This window comes from Rhinolophus ferrumequinum, chromosome 25 (assembly GCF_004115265.2).
Source record: "Rhinolophus ferrumequinum isolate MPI-CBG mRhiFer1 chromosome 25, mRhiFer1_v1.p, whole genome shotgun sequence".
Lineage (NCBI taxonomy): Eukaryota > Metazoa > Chordata > Mammalia > Chiroptera > Rhinolophidae > Rhinolophus > Rhinolophus ferrumequinum.
In genome coordinates, this window is record NC_046308.1 from 68,102 (window position 1) to 81,087 (window position 12,986).

Genomic DNA, 12,986 nt, shown 5'->3' on the forward strand with positions numbered 1-12,986 from the left:
GCTTCCAAGATAATGTAAACCTTTAATTGGAACATTAGAAAGTGGGCAGGTGTCCATGAAAAGTAAACATCTGATTGACTTTGACAAATATGTGCTTACAAAAGAAATATTCTCCTGTGGTCGACCTTATTCACACTTATTTCAGACAGGAAGCCATGTCCAGGCAGATTCAAGGGTAAATGTGAGCATAACCTTAAATGGAAGGTCTGAAAGCTAACACCTGGGACACCTACGGTTTCCCTTGTTACGTCTGTGTTTCCACAAAAGCACAGAGCTCTGCACTGACGTCGACACTGGTAGCTGCAGTTTCAGAATCACGTACACTGTGGGAAAAACTCAAGTGCATATTAATTTACTCTCAGTCAAAAGATTTATTCATAGCTTTCTTCTCTGAATTTGCTTTTCAAAATAAAGGCTAAAACAAATATCCCCTGCTAAAAAGTAACACCCACACTGATTCCCCCAGTATGACTTGTGGGAACTGTAAGATTTCCCCACACGCATTACAACGGTACTGTTTTCCACGTATAATTCTATAGGTTTAAAGTGTGCAGAAGGTCAACCTATATCCAGCTCATTTACAGGGTTTTTCTCCTTAGAAGAGTATTCTAAAATCCAATAAATACTGCATAGCACACGAAGGCATTCCCAAATCACTGTTTGAAGACTTTGCTTCATCCTGAATTTTATGTGTCCAGGAAAGGGCATCCTTCCCCATGTGTCCTGTCTTACTTGAGATGACAGATGCAGAGGGTGAGCTGATCTCTAATTAGCAGCTTTCTCATACGTATGGGGCGTGCATTCGTGTCCTGGCAGGAGATTTTACACATGGAGTAAGGAATCCTCCCAGGTGAATGGTCTTCTCAACATAACTGACCTCATATTTTGGCATCACGTAGAAAAGGAGTGGCTTGAATAGCTGTCCCACATATTCCCGGCGTTTTTCTCCAGGATGCTGAACAAGTATGGGTCACACTTCTTCACAGTTCAGCACCTTTACATAAGGCTCTGAAGTAAGAGTAAGGCATTAGCTGCTACTGTTGTTACCTGTACATTCTCAAGTTTTCTCTACAGTGTGAACCCCCTGGTGTTCCGTAAGGAATGGGTGGTGATTAAACACGTTTTCATACTCATAGGGGCTCACTAGAGTGTGTGTTCTCTGATGCTTGGCAAGGTTTGAGCTCCAGCTGAAGGACTTATTGCACACCTTACACACGTAGGGCTTCTCTCCAGTGTGAGTTATCTGGTGTAGGATAAGGGAGAAGCTCCGACTAAAGGCTCTGTCACACTCAGTGCACGCGTAGGGCTTTTCTCCACTGTGGATTTTCCTGTGTTGTACAAGCGATGCGTGCCATCTGAAAACTTTACCACACTCGTCACACTCATGCAGCTTCTCTCCAGTGTGAATTCTCTGATGTTTCATAAGAAATGAGTGGCAACGGAAGGCTCTCCTACATTCATCACATTCGTAGGGGGTTTTGGTGGTGTGGGTGCTCTGATGGCGCGTGAGGTGTGAAGATCGGCGAAAGGCCTTCCCACATTCCATGCACTCATATGGCTTCTCCCCAGTGTGTGTGATCTGGTGGCGAATGAGCTCGGAGCCACTGCTGAAGGCTTTCCCACATCTCCTGCACACATACTGTTTCTTCCCGATGTGGATTCTCTGATGTCGGGTGAGGTTGGAGGCACGGCTAAAGGCCTTTCCGCATTCAGGACACTTGTAGGGCTTCTCCCCGGTGTGTGTTCTCTGATGTTCAATAAGAAACGAAAGGTAACTGAACGTTTTACTACAGTCCTTACACTCATGGGGTTTCTTTCCGGTATGTGTCATCTGATGTTTCACAAGGTTCGAGATCTGGCTGAAGGTCTTGCCACATTCCTTACATATGTAGGGCTTCTCTCCCGTGTGAGTTCTCTGATGTAACACGAGGGAAAAGCGCCGGCTGAACGTTTTCCCACATTCACCGCATCCATAGGGCCGCTCCACGGAGCTGACGCTATGTTGAGACAAGGCTTCCTGATGAGACACTTTCACCTGCCTGACACATGCCTGATTTCTCTGCAGCATCTCAGTAACACCCTCGCATTTCCAGCCTCCTTTACAACTGGAATGCTCAGGGCCTTGGATCAGAATTCTCTCCTTTATCAAATACTGGGGTGAGTCATCTTCATGTGTGATATTTTGGAGAGAAAACTCTCTGATCTTACCATTTGACTCCGAAACTGAAAAAACAAAGCAAATGTTTATTTTTTTTTTCCTGTATTAAAAGTCCTTCTTCCTTTTTTTTATTTTTTTTTTCATTCTTCCTTTTTTAATGAGAGAGTTACATTGAAAAAAAAATCTTAGTTCATGGCTTACATGACTTTGAAATCAAAGCAAAAGACATCAAACAGAGGAGAAATTTTGGTGAATAGGGAGAAAGATTAAATGTAAGTAACCAAAAGTGAGCGAAAAATAGAAATATGAGGAGGAAAAGGAATTAGGAAGGATAGGTTGTTAGTTTTCCTCACCTCCATTTAAACTTTATTTGCTGCAAGAATGAAGTGAAAATGAAAATCTCATAATGCTGCCCACCAACCACAAGCACAACCATCAGACTGCTCACTCGGGGGCTTTGGAACATCTGACAGTGACTTATTCTACGTAAATAGATGATAAGCTTCCTGAAAACCACCTTGTGTGATCCTCACTCTACTTTCCAAACTTCTATTGGAGCTCAACTGTGGTGTAACAATCTTTCTATCATATGCTTTACAAACACAAACATAGGCTTTTCTCCTGATTTTCTCCAGGCTAAATTTTAGGAGGGACTTTATCATTCCTTTCTGAACAGAATTTTATAATACGAAGGTTTTTTTTAAAAAATATATTCTCAGGTGGCCAGATGGCTCAGTTGGTTAGAGCACAAGCTCTGAACAACAGGGTAGATGGTTCGATTCCCACGTGGGCCAATGAGCTGCGCCCTCCACAACTAGATTGAAGACAATGAGCGGCCGCTGAGCTTCTGGAGGGGCGGCCAGATGGCTCAGTTGGTTAGAGCGCGAGCTCTCAAAAACAAGGTTGCCAGTGCAATTCCCGCATGGGATGGTGGGCTGTGCCCCCTGCAACTGAGATTGAAAACGGCAACTGGACTTGGAGCTGAGCTGCACCCTCCACAACTAGACTGAAGGACAATGACTTGACTTGGAGCTGATGGGCCCTGGAGAAACACACCGTCCCCCAATATTCCCCAATTAAAAAATATATGTGTACATCTATATCTATCTACCTACATACCTATAGATAGATATTCTCTCACACCCTTATTATTAGGAAATATGTAGGGAGTGAAAGGCCATGATGTGCACAACTTATGCTCAAGTGTTTCCAGGGGAAAAAAATCATATACCAAAAGATAAAACAAATGGGGCAAAAAATTCACAATAGGTGAATGTAAGGACATATGAGTACTCTCGGTACTATTCTTGCAACTTTAAAATTATTTCCAAATTATACATCAAAAATTTCATTTTTCTCAAAAACGCACTTTGACATTTGTTTTGGGGGAATGCTATCTTCTATTATCACTGTAAGCTTCTAGGGAAAAAATAAATATTTCTTTAATATGTATCTAAGCAATGAACCAAGATCTATAACCATATGGCAGGCACATAAAAATGAAAAGTCAGGATAAGGGATGCAGTGAACTAGCTGTTAAGAAAACAATTGTCTCAATAAAGGGGAAAATCTTAAATTACTCTCCTCGTTCTTCTGTAAACCAATCCCATATCTACTGAGTACCTCACTAAGAACCTTGGGGATATAAACTGAATAATTCTCTTCAAGAGCTAAGAATAGAAAAAGGGAGACTAAGAGGACACAGAAGAAAACAATAGTGCTATAAGAAACAAAAGTTCATTATATTTAGAGTAAAAAGTGTATAAAAGATCAGAGACGAGACGTAAAAATCCACTGCAACAGATAAAGAATGCGTTTGATAGGCTCATGCGCAATCTGGACTTGTCTGAGGAACAAGTCTCTGTGCTAGAGGATAATATCTCAATGGAAACTTCCAAAAGTGGAAAGCAAAGAGAAATAAGATGAAGAAAACTAGAAAACCAAGAACTGTGGGATAACCACAAATGGTGTAACATGCATGTAATAGGAATACCAAAAGGGAAAGAAAGAAACAGAAGCAGTATTTGAAACAATAATGACCAAGAATTTCCCAAAATTAATGTCAGACACCAAACCACAGATCCAGGAAGCTCAGAGAACACCAAGCAAGGCAAATGTCTAATAAACTGCACCTAAACATATATGCAAACTTCAGAAAACCAAAGATAAAAAAGTCTTGGAAGAAGCTGGAGGGGGGAAACAATTTACCTACATAGGAGTAAAGATAAGAATTACATGTGTCTTCTCTGAAACCACACAAGGAAGAAGAGAGTGTTGAGAGGGAAAAGACCACCAACCTAAGCAAAATCCAATCCACTAACCATATCACACGCCGGGAAAGACGTGGAACAGCAGGAACTCTCAGTCACGGCTGGTGGGGACGCAAAACAGTGTGACCACTTGCAACAGCTGGGCGATTTCTTACAAAACTAAACACATCGTCATCATACGCTCCAGCAATCACGCTCCTTGTTTACCCAAGGGGATGAAAACCTATGTTCACATGAAAACCTGCACATGTATGTCTATAGCAGCTGTATTTGTAACTGCAAAATCTTGGAAGCAACAAGACATCCTTCAGCAGGAGAATGGAAAAGAAAACTGTGGTCTATCCAGAGAGTGGAGTATTATTCAGCACTAAAAGAAATGAGCTCTTGGTCCATGAAAAGATATAAAGGAAACTGAAATGAGTAACATTGAGTGAAAGAAGCCAATCTGAAAAGGCTACAGTATGATTCCAATTCTATCACATTCTGGAAAAGGCAGAACTGTGGAAACAGTAAAAAGATCATGGTTGCAGGGGTGGCAGGGAGGAGGGATTAATGGGCATAGCTCGGAGGATCTCAAGGGTAGTGCAACTACTGTGTCTGCCACCATAATGGTGGGTACCTGTCATTATACATTTGTCCAAACCCACAGAACGGACAGAACCAAGAGTGCAACCTACGGTAAACGGTAGACTTTGGGTGATAATATGTCGACCAGGGCTCATGGGTTATAACACAGGAACCCAAGATGTGGGCTGTTTACAGTAGAGGGATGGGGGAACAGGAGTATATGGGAACTCTACTTTTCAGTCAGTTTGGAACTTGTTAGAAAACGCATTAGGGAAGAGTTTGCTTAAGAATAAATTGCACAATAGGCATACAGGCATTTTATACAGTTTTAAGAAGCCTAAATGCGTATTTCAGCTCAGCCTCAGCATCATCTGGGAGCTTGTTAAAATACAAATCCTTGAGTTCAGCCCTATAATGACTTAAAATTTCTGGAGTGGGCCCTGGGAATGTTTTAGAATCTCCACGTAACTAAAACTTGAGCAGCGCGGGGATATCCCCCTCAAGATTGTCAGTTCCCCCGGCATTCACATACTGAGGTAAACCACAGAACCCCAAAGCTCAATCCATTACTAATTCATACACTCTTCCCTGCCCTGCACACGTGTTCATCCCTTGCTTAAGGAAATAACAGTAACACCAACAGGAAGAGTGGTGTCGATCGCGACGCCTCCATCTTCATGGCTCTTACCCAGTCTCCCAGCAGGTCCTCTGGGTCCCTGGCCCTTCCGTCCCTGACAGGTGGACCCATCGGTCCATCTCCTTCCATAACCGGGATCCCACATGGTTCAGGTGATTATATCCACACCAGGTTACAACAACCACTTGAAATGGTAGCCCTTTTCCTGGTCTTGCTTCAAACAAATCTGTCTTACAAACTGTGGCTAGAACGATCCCACAACGCTTCCTGCCGAGTCTCGGTGATCTCGCCTTAGCCCAGGAATGAAGTCTAAGTCCATTAACATGACTGGCAAAGCCCCCACCTGATGTGCCCAGCGCTTCCCCTGACCGCCCCTCATTCACACCCCTTCCCCTTACTCTAGACGTCTGCTCAATCTAGTCTGAACCGCCTATCTTCATTTTCGTAGTATGGTCTTTCTACACGCTGTAACTTTGCTTGCTTTTTTACTCATAAAATAGACGCTGAGTGGCTCATCCCATCAAGAAGGAGTGAGTACACTCCAGCCCATCTGTCCCGCTGAATGCGATGACAGCTGGACGACGAGAAGCACAGAGCAGCCATCTGAGGACTAAAATGTAAGTGGTGGCAAGCTGACTGGGGAGGGAAAACAGAACTCAAAGCAACGCTGACCTGCCGGCGAGTTGCTGGGATTTTCCTCCTCCAGTTTCTCCAGGCCTAAACTCAAAGGCATCCTGAACGCCAGAAGGGTGCCCAAGTGCGTTCTGATCTGAGGGGCGGATCGGCAGTCCGCATGGTCAGAGAAATCTTCCTTTCTGCGTTCATTTCCCAGTCTCTCCTGCCTGGCCTGGCCGGCCCTAAAGCATCTGTAGCAACAGGGGCATCCAGGCAACTGAAACGCCAAAGCAGGGTAACCCTTCTCTCGGCAGGAGTCTATGGTCCCAAGAGCATAGGGGCAGCAGCCATTGTTTCCTCTTTCTCTGTCCCTTGCTGCACAGGCGGACACAGCTGCAGGAAGTGCACAGCAGTATGTGTGTGTATGTGTGTGTATGGTGGGGGATGGGACACTAAAGGTCTGGCTTTCTGTCCAGAAAAACTAAAAGGCAGGCCCTAGGAGCCAACAAGGGGAATCTGTGAAGATGGGAGCCAAGGAGGTGATCCCTCCAAGTTGGGTACAATCCTGGGTCCACTCGACTTGTGCAGGCCTGGACCTGACCAAGTAGCAAACTAAAGCCTGTGAGAACTGAAGAAGCGGACCCACTGCCCAAGTTCCACGAAGGCCGCCAGGAGGCACCTGTGGGATGATACAATGTACACAACGGAATGTCCTTGGAACCACACAGAGAAGACAGGTTAGACTTGTGGCCTCAATGTATTCAATCGACAGCCTGCTTAAATAAAGTATCATCTCAAGAGATTCAAACAAGACCCAAGGTCTTAAAACATCCAAATGAAGAGGTTACAATCCAAAAGTATACAGCACACAGAAAAACAGGGAAATGTCATCATCCCGCAGGGGAAAGACAACCGACTGTAAAGCATTTATGGGGAATTTCTATATGGACAGTGCATTAAGGAAATATTAGACAAAACTGTTATTTTGAGTGTGAAAATGATATTTCAATTAAGTAGAAAATATTCCCATACTTTATACATGATAGTGAACTACTGTGCAGTGAGAATATTTCACTAATGTCAAGATATCAGTGATTTACTTTAAATTATTCAGCAAAAACAGGTGGGGAGAGGCAAGTACAGAAAAATGTCATCCATTACTAAATTTATAACTAAGTCTATACAGATTTATGCAAAGATAGAAAACAGACTAACAGAGAAGAATAGAGAACCCAGAAACATGCACGAAAATTGACATTTAACTTAGGACAAAATGGACAGACATGTCAATAAATGGCAGCCCGGTAACTGCATGTGCAACAGAAGACATGAAACTGACCACTAACTCACAGCAAAATGACCAGGTTTTTAAAACACAAAATCTAGGAAAAGGTCCTTATCATAACTCATGGTGGGGAAAGATTTCTTAAACAGGCCAAAAAATTACTACCCTAAAAGGAAAAGACTGATAAATCTGACTACACTAAAATTAAGAATTTCTATTCATCAAAAGAGGTTATTAAGGGGGAAAAGTAAGCACATGACAGAAAGTATCTGCAATGAATATGAGTAACAAAGGATTTGTATCCAAAATAGGTAACTCCTACAAATCAGTAAGAGAATCCAACAGAGAAGTGAACAGAAACCTTCCCGAGGCTCCTCACCAAGGAGGGACCACGTGACAGGGCTCCAGCAACTAGGCCACCAGGGAAAGACGTTTGGGCCACATAGGCTGGCACTGCTCTTCTGGCGGGTGACTACCATGCTACCTAGAGGCACCGGGCGCTGGTGAGTTCAGGGAGCCAGGGGACCCCACTTACGATGTTTGTGGGAATGCAAGTCAGTACAGCACCTGGAGAACCCTCCGGCACCAGCTAAAGGTGGGGAGGAGGGGCATCCCCCTGACCCAGCAGTTCAGGCCCTGGGTACATGCACGGGGAACCGTGCAAGGCAGGACAGGACGCAGCCGGTCGGCAGGCGAGTGGGGAGCCCTGGGCAGCGATGCACAAGCTGGGGAGCACTCGCTGTACAATGAAACACACTAGGAGAGTCATATGCAAAATGCATTCATCTTAAAATAATTTTCAGGGAAATCACAATGTATACGTATGTCATGCGCTCCATACATAAAGTCCACAAACAAACCTGAACTAGTGCTTAGAAACAGTTACCAAAGCTGTAATGCAAACCGAGGAAGTTACTGCCATCAAAGGACGAGATGGGGGCGGGGTGGGGGGGAGTGCACAGGACGCTCTTAGGGACCCGGCGGGGTTCCGCTTCCGGAGCCGAGCAGCAGCTAGTGACACGCGTGTGTCACAGTAATTCCTCAAGCGGCACACCTGTGTTGTATGCATTCTGTCCGTCTGTGTGACAGTTCACCTGCCAGCACGCACTGGGAGGAACACACCAAAGCTAACGGGGAGGCCACCTTCCCGCGGAGCTCGTCACCTCACTTCCCCTCCATAGTCCTATTATTTTTCAAACATTTACAAAGGGACACTGCTTTAGCTAGTACTTACATGAAGACGTGTCCTGCCTCTGTGCCACCCTACGCCTTCGGCAACCTCAGCGCTTTCTGTCCCTGTCCTCCTCAGCCTCCCTACGGTCTCTGTAGAGCGAGGCATTCCAGCCCCAACCTCCTCAGCCTGCTTCCCCAGCACTTGTGCTGCCTCGTCGGCCTTTCCGAGCCGCTTCTGGGAAGGTAAGCAATCCTGTGAGAGCCACAGAACCACTCGGTACACCCCCCACCCCCCTGGAACGTCGGGGACTGTTGGTGACGCTGCCCGCTGGGCTGCACAGAACAACTGTGGCACAGCTCCCAAGGGCGGGGCACAGCCGTCTCTCTCTGTAAAGGGCACCACAACTGTACTCCGTAAGGAGAAACCTTGCTGAGCTCCTCAGTGCATCTCCGCCTTCCACAGCCGCTTCTGAATCTAAGATCCACATGCAGATCTCCAATCTCAACTTTTTCTAAGATGTATTCCAACAGCCTGCTGCAAACCTTCACTCAGAAATAACATCCTCTACTCACACCACACGCATCTCACACTAACTCATCGCCTTTTCTCCAAAGCCAGTTCCCTCCTGTCTTTCACGTTCCTGTTACCGCTGTGCCTCTGCAATTACCCAGGCCTGAAACACCAATGGGAAATGCCTTTTTCCTCATTGCTAAACTGCCCATCTGAGGACGGCGACTGAAGTCATTTACAGACCCATTTTATCTCGCTAGGCCACGGCTGCCTTGATGGTTATTACACTTTTGAGTGCCTTCTACTCTCAGTAGCACTGAAGGAAACATCTGAAGATTAAAATTCAATAAATATTGTTAAGAGAATATACGAGAGAATGAGTAAGCCCATCAATGAACTAAAGAGTCGTGATTCAGTCTTCCCAAGTTGGTCAATCAGGACAGCACTATAAAGAACAAACACATACCTTTCAATTTAGGCAACAGAAACAATGATTTCAAGAAAGAAAGGGAGGAGAAATCAAAAGGACTGACATTCAGAGCCCAGACAGAGTGACAATGGGAGGAAAGCCTGTGAGGAGTGGAGGAGAGGCAGACTGCCAGGTGGTGCCGTGTGGAGCTGTGGGCAAGACTCGGTCTCTACATCTCTTGTATCTTTTAGGAAAAACTTTGCAACCAACATAAAAACATGCTGCTTTCTCACTGACTAGTTGGGTGATTGTGTAAAAAATTTTCCCCACCAGCTTCTAACTCGCTCACCTGAAAACAGGTCTCTTCTGCCATCTCCTCTCTGCAGCCAGGGCTCTTTTCTTTGCTCCAACAAGGAGACCACATCTGGCTTAGAAATGGTAAGACCTGCTTGCAGAAAATGAAATTGAATCCTCAGAAAAGAGGGACCATTAAAAGAAATGTCAATGTAAATATGAAAGATGTCTCAAGATTAGGTGGAGTTATGATCCCCATCTTAACACAGGTTAAAAATAAAATAACCCACCTCCCTTGGGAATATTCGGCCAGATGATCAATCAAGATTCACAACAGCCACACTAATGGTCCAGTGCGGACTGAGGTGAGACAAAGAAGACTTACCCAGTGAGACCAGGTGGTCATAGTTCTCCAGCATCACATGTCGGTACAGGTCCCTCTGAGCTGGCTGAAGCCACTCCCACTCCTCCTGGGAGAAGTCTACGGCCACATCTCTGAAAGTTACCGAGCCCTGAAATGACACACACGTCTGCACACGCAGCGCCTATGCTCCGAAAGGCCCACATCCAGGAGTGAAATGAGTCCCACTGTGGAGGGTGGGCAGTGTGTACACATAGTGGAATGGGAATTTTCAGAATTCTGAGTCATCATTAAGAGTATAACTAAGAGCTCAGCTGTTCTGTTTTGTTGTGTAATGAAAAAAGGAGAAAAAAAAATGTATGGCATGTGCCCTGAGACAATTTCCAATTCTGTGAAAGGTAAAGGATCACACATGTGAACAGCATGGATTTCTGCCTGTGGTTGTAAATACAGCACTTTGTAAACAGTCCAGGCAATTCCTTTGTGTTTAACAGGCAATGAATGTTTTCCTTAATATCAGCCTATGTTAACATGATTGGGCAAGAATGGCTTCGTAGTAACAACTGGCTGCAGCAGAGAGCAGCAGCACCCTGGAAATGAGGCAAATACTCTCAAGTGTATTGCATTCCTGAAGACACAGCTGTGGCACCTGGAAGCAATTTTAGCTGTGTCACAAGGAGAGTAAGCAGTAATGTACAAGGACCCCCCCCCCCACGAGGAAATGTCACGCCTGCAAATGGAACGTAGAGCGTCTCCCTGGGGATTGGGAGAACAAGCCCCTATTGACGGCCTGGTTTGCACCACTTGAGCGATCCATGGAACAGTTAGGTATTGAAAGGAATTCTAAAAGGTCCCAAACTAGTAACAGCCACAAATATATGGCAGAGTTACATTTTAGTTAAAAACATTTTGTAAGGGGCTGGCCCGCGGCTCAGGCGGTTAGAGCTCCATGCTCCTAACTCCGAAGGCTGCCGGTTCGATTCCAACATGGGCCAGTGGGCTCTCAATCTCAAGGTTGCCTGTTCAACTCCTCGAGTCCCACAAGAGATGGTGGGCTGTGCCCCCTGCAACTAGCAACGGCAACTGGACCTGGAGCTGAGCTGCGCCCTCCACAACTAAGACTGAAAGGAGAACAACATGAAGCTGAACGGCACCCTCCACAACTAAGATTGAAAGGACAATTTGATTTGGGAAAAAAAAAAAAAAAGCCTGGAAGTACACACTGTTCCCCAATAAAGTCCTGTTCCCCTTCCCCAATAAAATCTTAAAAAATATATATATATATTTTGTAAGTAATAAAAGATTATTGACAAACTAAGGACGGAGCTGTTTCCCTGAGTCAACAGTGGGTTTTGCAGCCCAGGTAGAAACTGGACTCCCCAGCAAAAGTTGGAGAGCCCCTGGGTTTCGAGAGAAGCATGACAAAAAGGACAGAGAAGTGGAACTAAAAACAGGGACGAATTTGGACTAGCTTTCTTCTCCCCCACTTTTGTGAAGCACAACTGCCAGCCAGGCATTTAGCCACGACCGAAACAAAAATGGTCAGTGTTCTTTGCTAGATAAAGTTAATGTCAAGTCTGAAAATGAGCTCTGTGAGTTTGGAGATTTTGTTTTACTCACTGCTGCATCCCCAGGACCCAGGATGAGTCATGCATTGCAGCCACTGGGAGGGGCTGTTAAAACACACTGCTGAACCCCACACCAGTTTCTGGTTTAGGAGGTTTGGGGTAGGGCTCCTGAACATACATTTCTAGTACATTCTCAGCTGATGCCGACCCTGCTGGTCCAGGGATCCACTCTGACACCACTGGTAAAAGTGCGGAAAGTGAATGCTCAACAACAACAGGAAACAGCGCGGGGCAGCTGGAGCAAGACACAGCGCAGCGCCTCTCGTCGTGACACCAGGGGAAGCGCAGGCGGCACCGTGGCTGGCGCCCGGCCTCCAACCCCGAACACACCCGCGGGTCAGAACCGCACATCGCAGCGGCTGCGTGCCAGCCCCTCGCACCTTCCTGGGAACAAGCGCCTGCAGGGGGCGACCCGGAGGGTCCCGGGGTTCTGCCGGCTTAAGTTTCAGGACCGAAACAAGCCCATGTTCTCAAGCACGTACTGAAGTCACAGCCTCATTTAGGAAGAAGAAAGGAAACACCAGCTTACCTGCGACATGGCTCCCGCGCGCAGCGAGGAGACCTGGACGGTGAACCGGGAGAGCTGGCAGGAGAGGAGGAGGGGCCCTGAGCCCGACGGACGGCCGGGTCCCCGTACTGCGAGACCGTCGCCCCGCAACCACCGGCCGCGTCACACGGGGACAGGGAACCCAGAAGTGCCCGGGACGCCCGGGGGAACTCCCTTCCTGCCACGGCGTGGGCTCCGGGGAGCCTGGCCTGGCCTACAGCTCCGGCACCTCCCGCTTTAACGGGGGTCACGGGCCGGCGCGCTTCCTCTGCGATTTGGGCAGGTCGGGCGCAGTGTCCGGAGATCCGGACCGAGTCATCGACTGGGCCGCCCGGCGGGGATCCCGGTGAGGGCGGGGTGGGCCGCTTTACCTACCTCCGAATTCTCGGCGTTGCATCCAGGGTCCCCGCTGCAGCGACCCGGCCCCTGGAGAAGGCCGCGGGCCCCACACAGCTGTACTTCCCAGGATCCACCGGGGCTCGGCGCGCGTGGGAAGAAGGCTCCCCCTCACACACTACAACTCCCAGAAAG

At 46.8% G+C, this 12,986-nt stretch overlaps 1 protein-coding gene across 1 annotated transcript; it reads right to left on the minus strand.

Moving 5' to 3' along the window:
• Positions 1-5: 5 nt before the first annotated feature.
• On the minus strand, positions 6-12,954 carry ZNF140 (zinc finger protein 140). Its single transcript, XM_033098044.1, has 5 exons — positions 12,831-12,954; positions 12,438-12,491; positions 10,305-10,431; positions 9,975-10,070; positions 6-2,223 (listed from the first exon to the last, which is right to left on the minus strand). The coding sequence occupies exons 2-5, from the start codon at positions 12,444-12,446 to the stop codon at positions 1,058-1,060; spliced, it is 1,398 nt and encodes a 465-aa protein (XP_032953935.1). The 5' UTR covers positions 12,447-12,491; positions 12,831-12,954; the 3' UTR covers positions 6-1,057.
• Between the last annotated feature and the right edge of the window lie 32 nt (positions 12,955-12,986).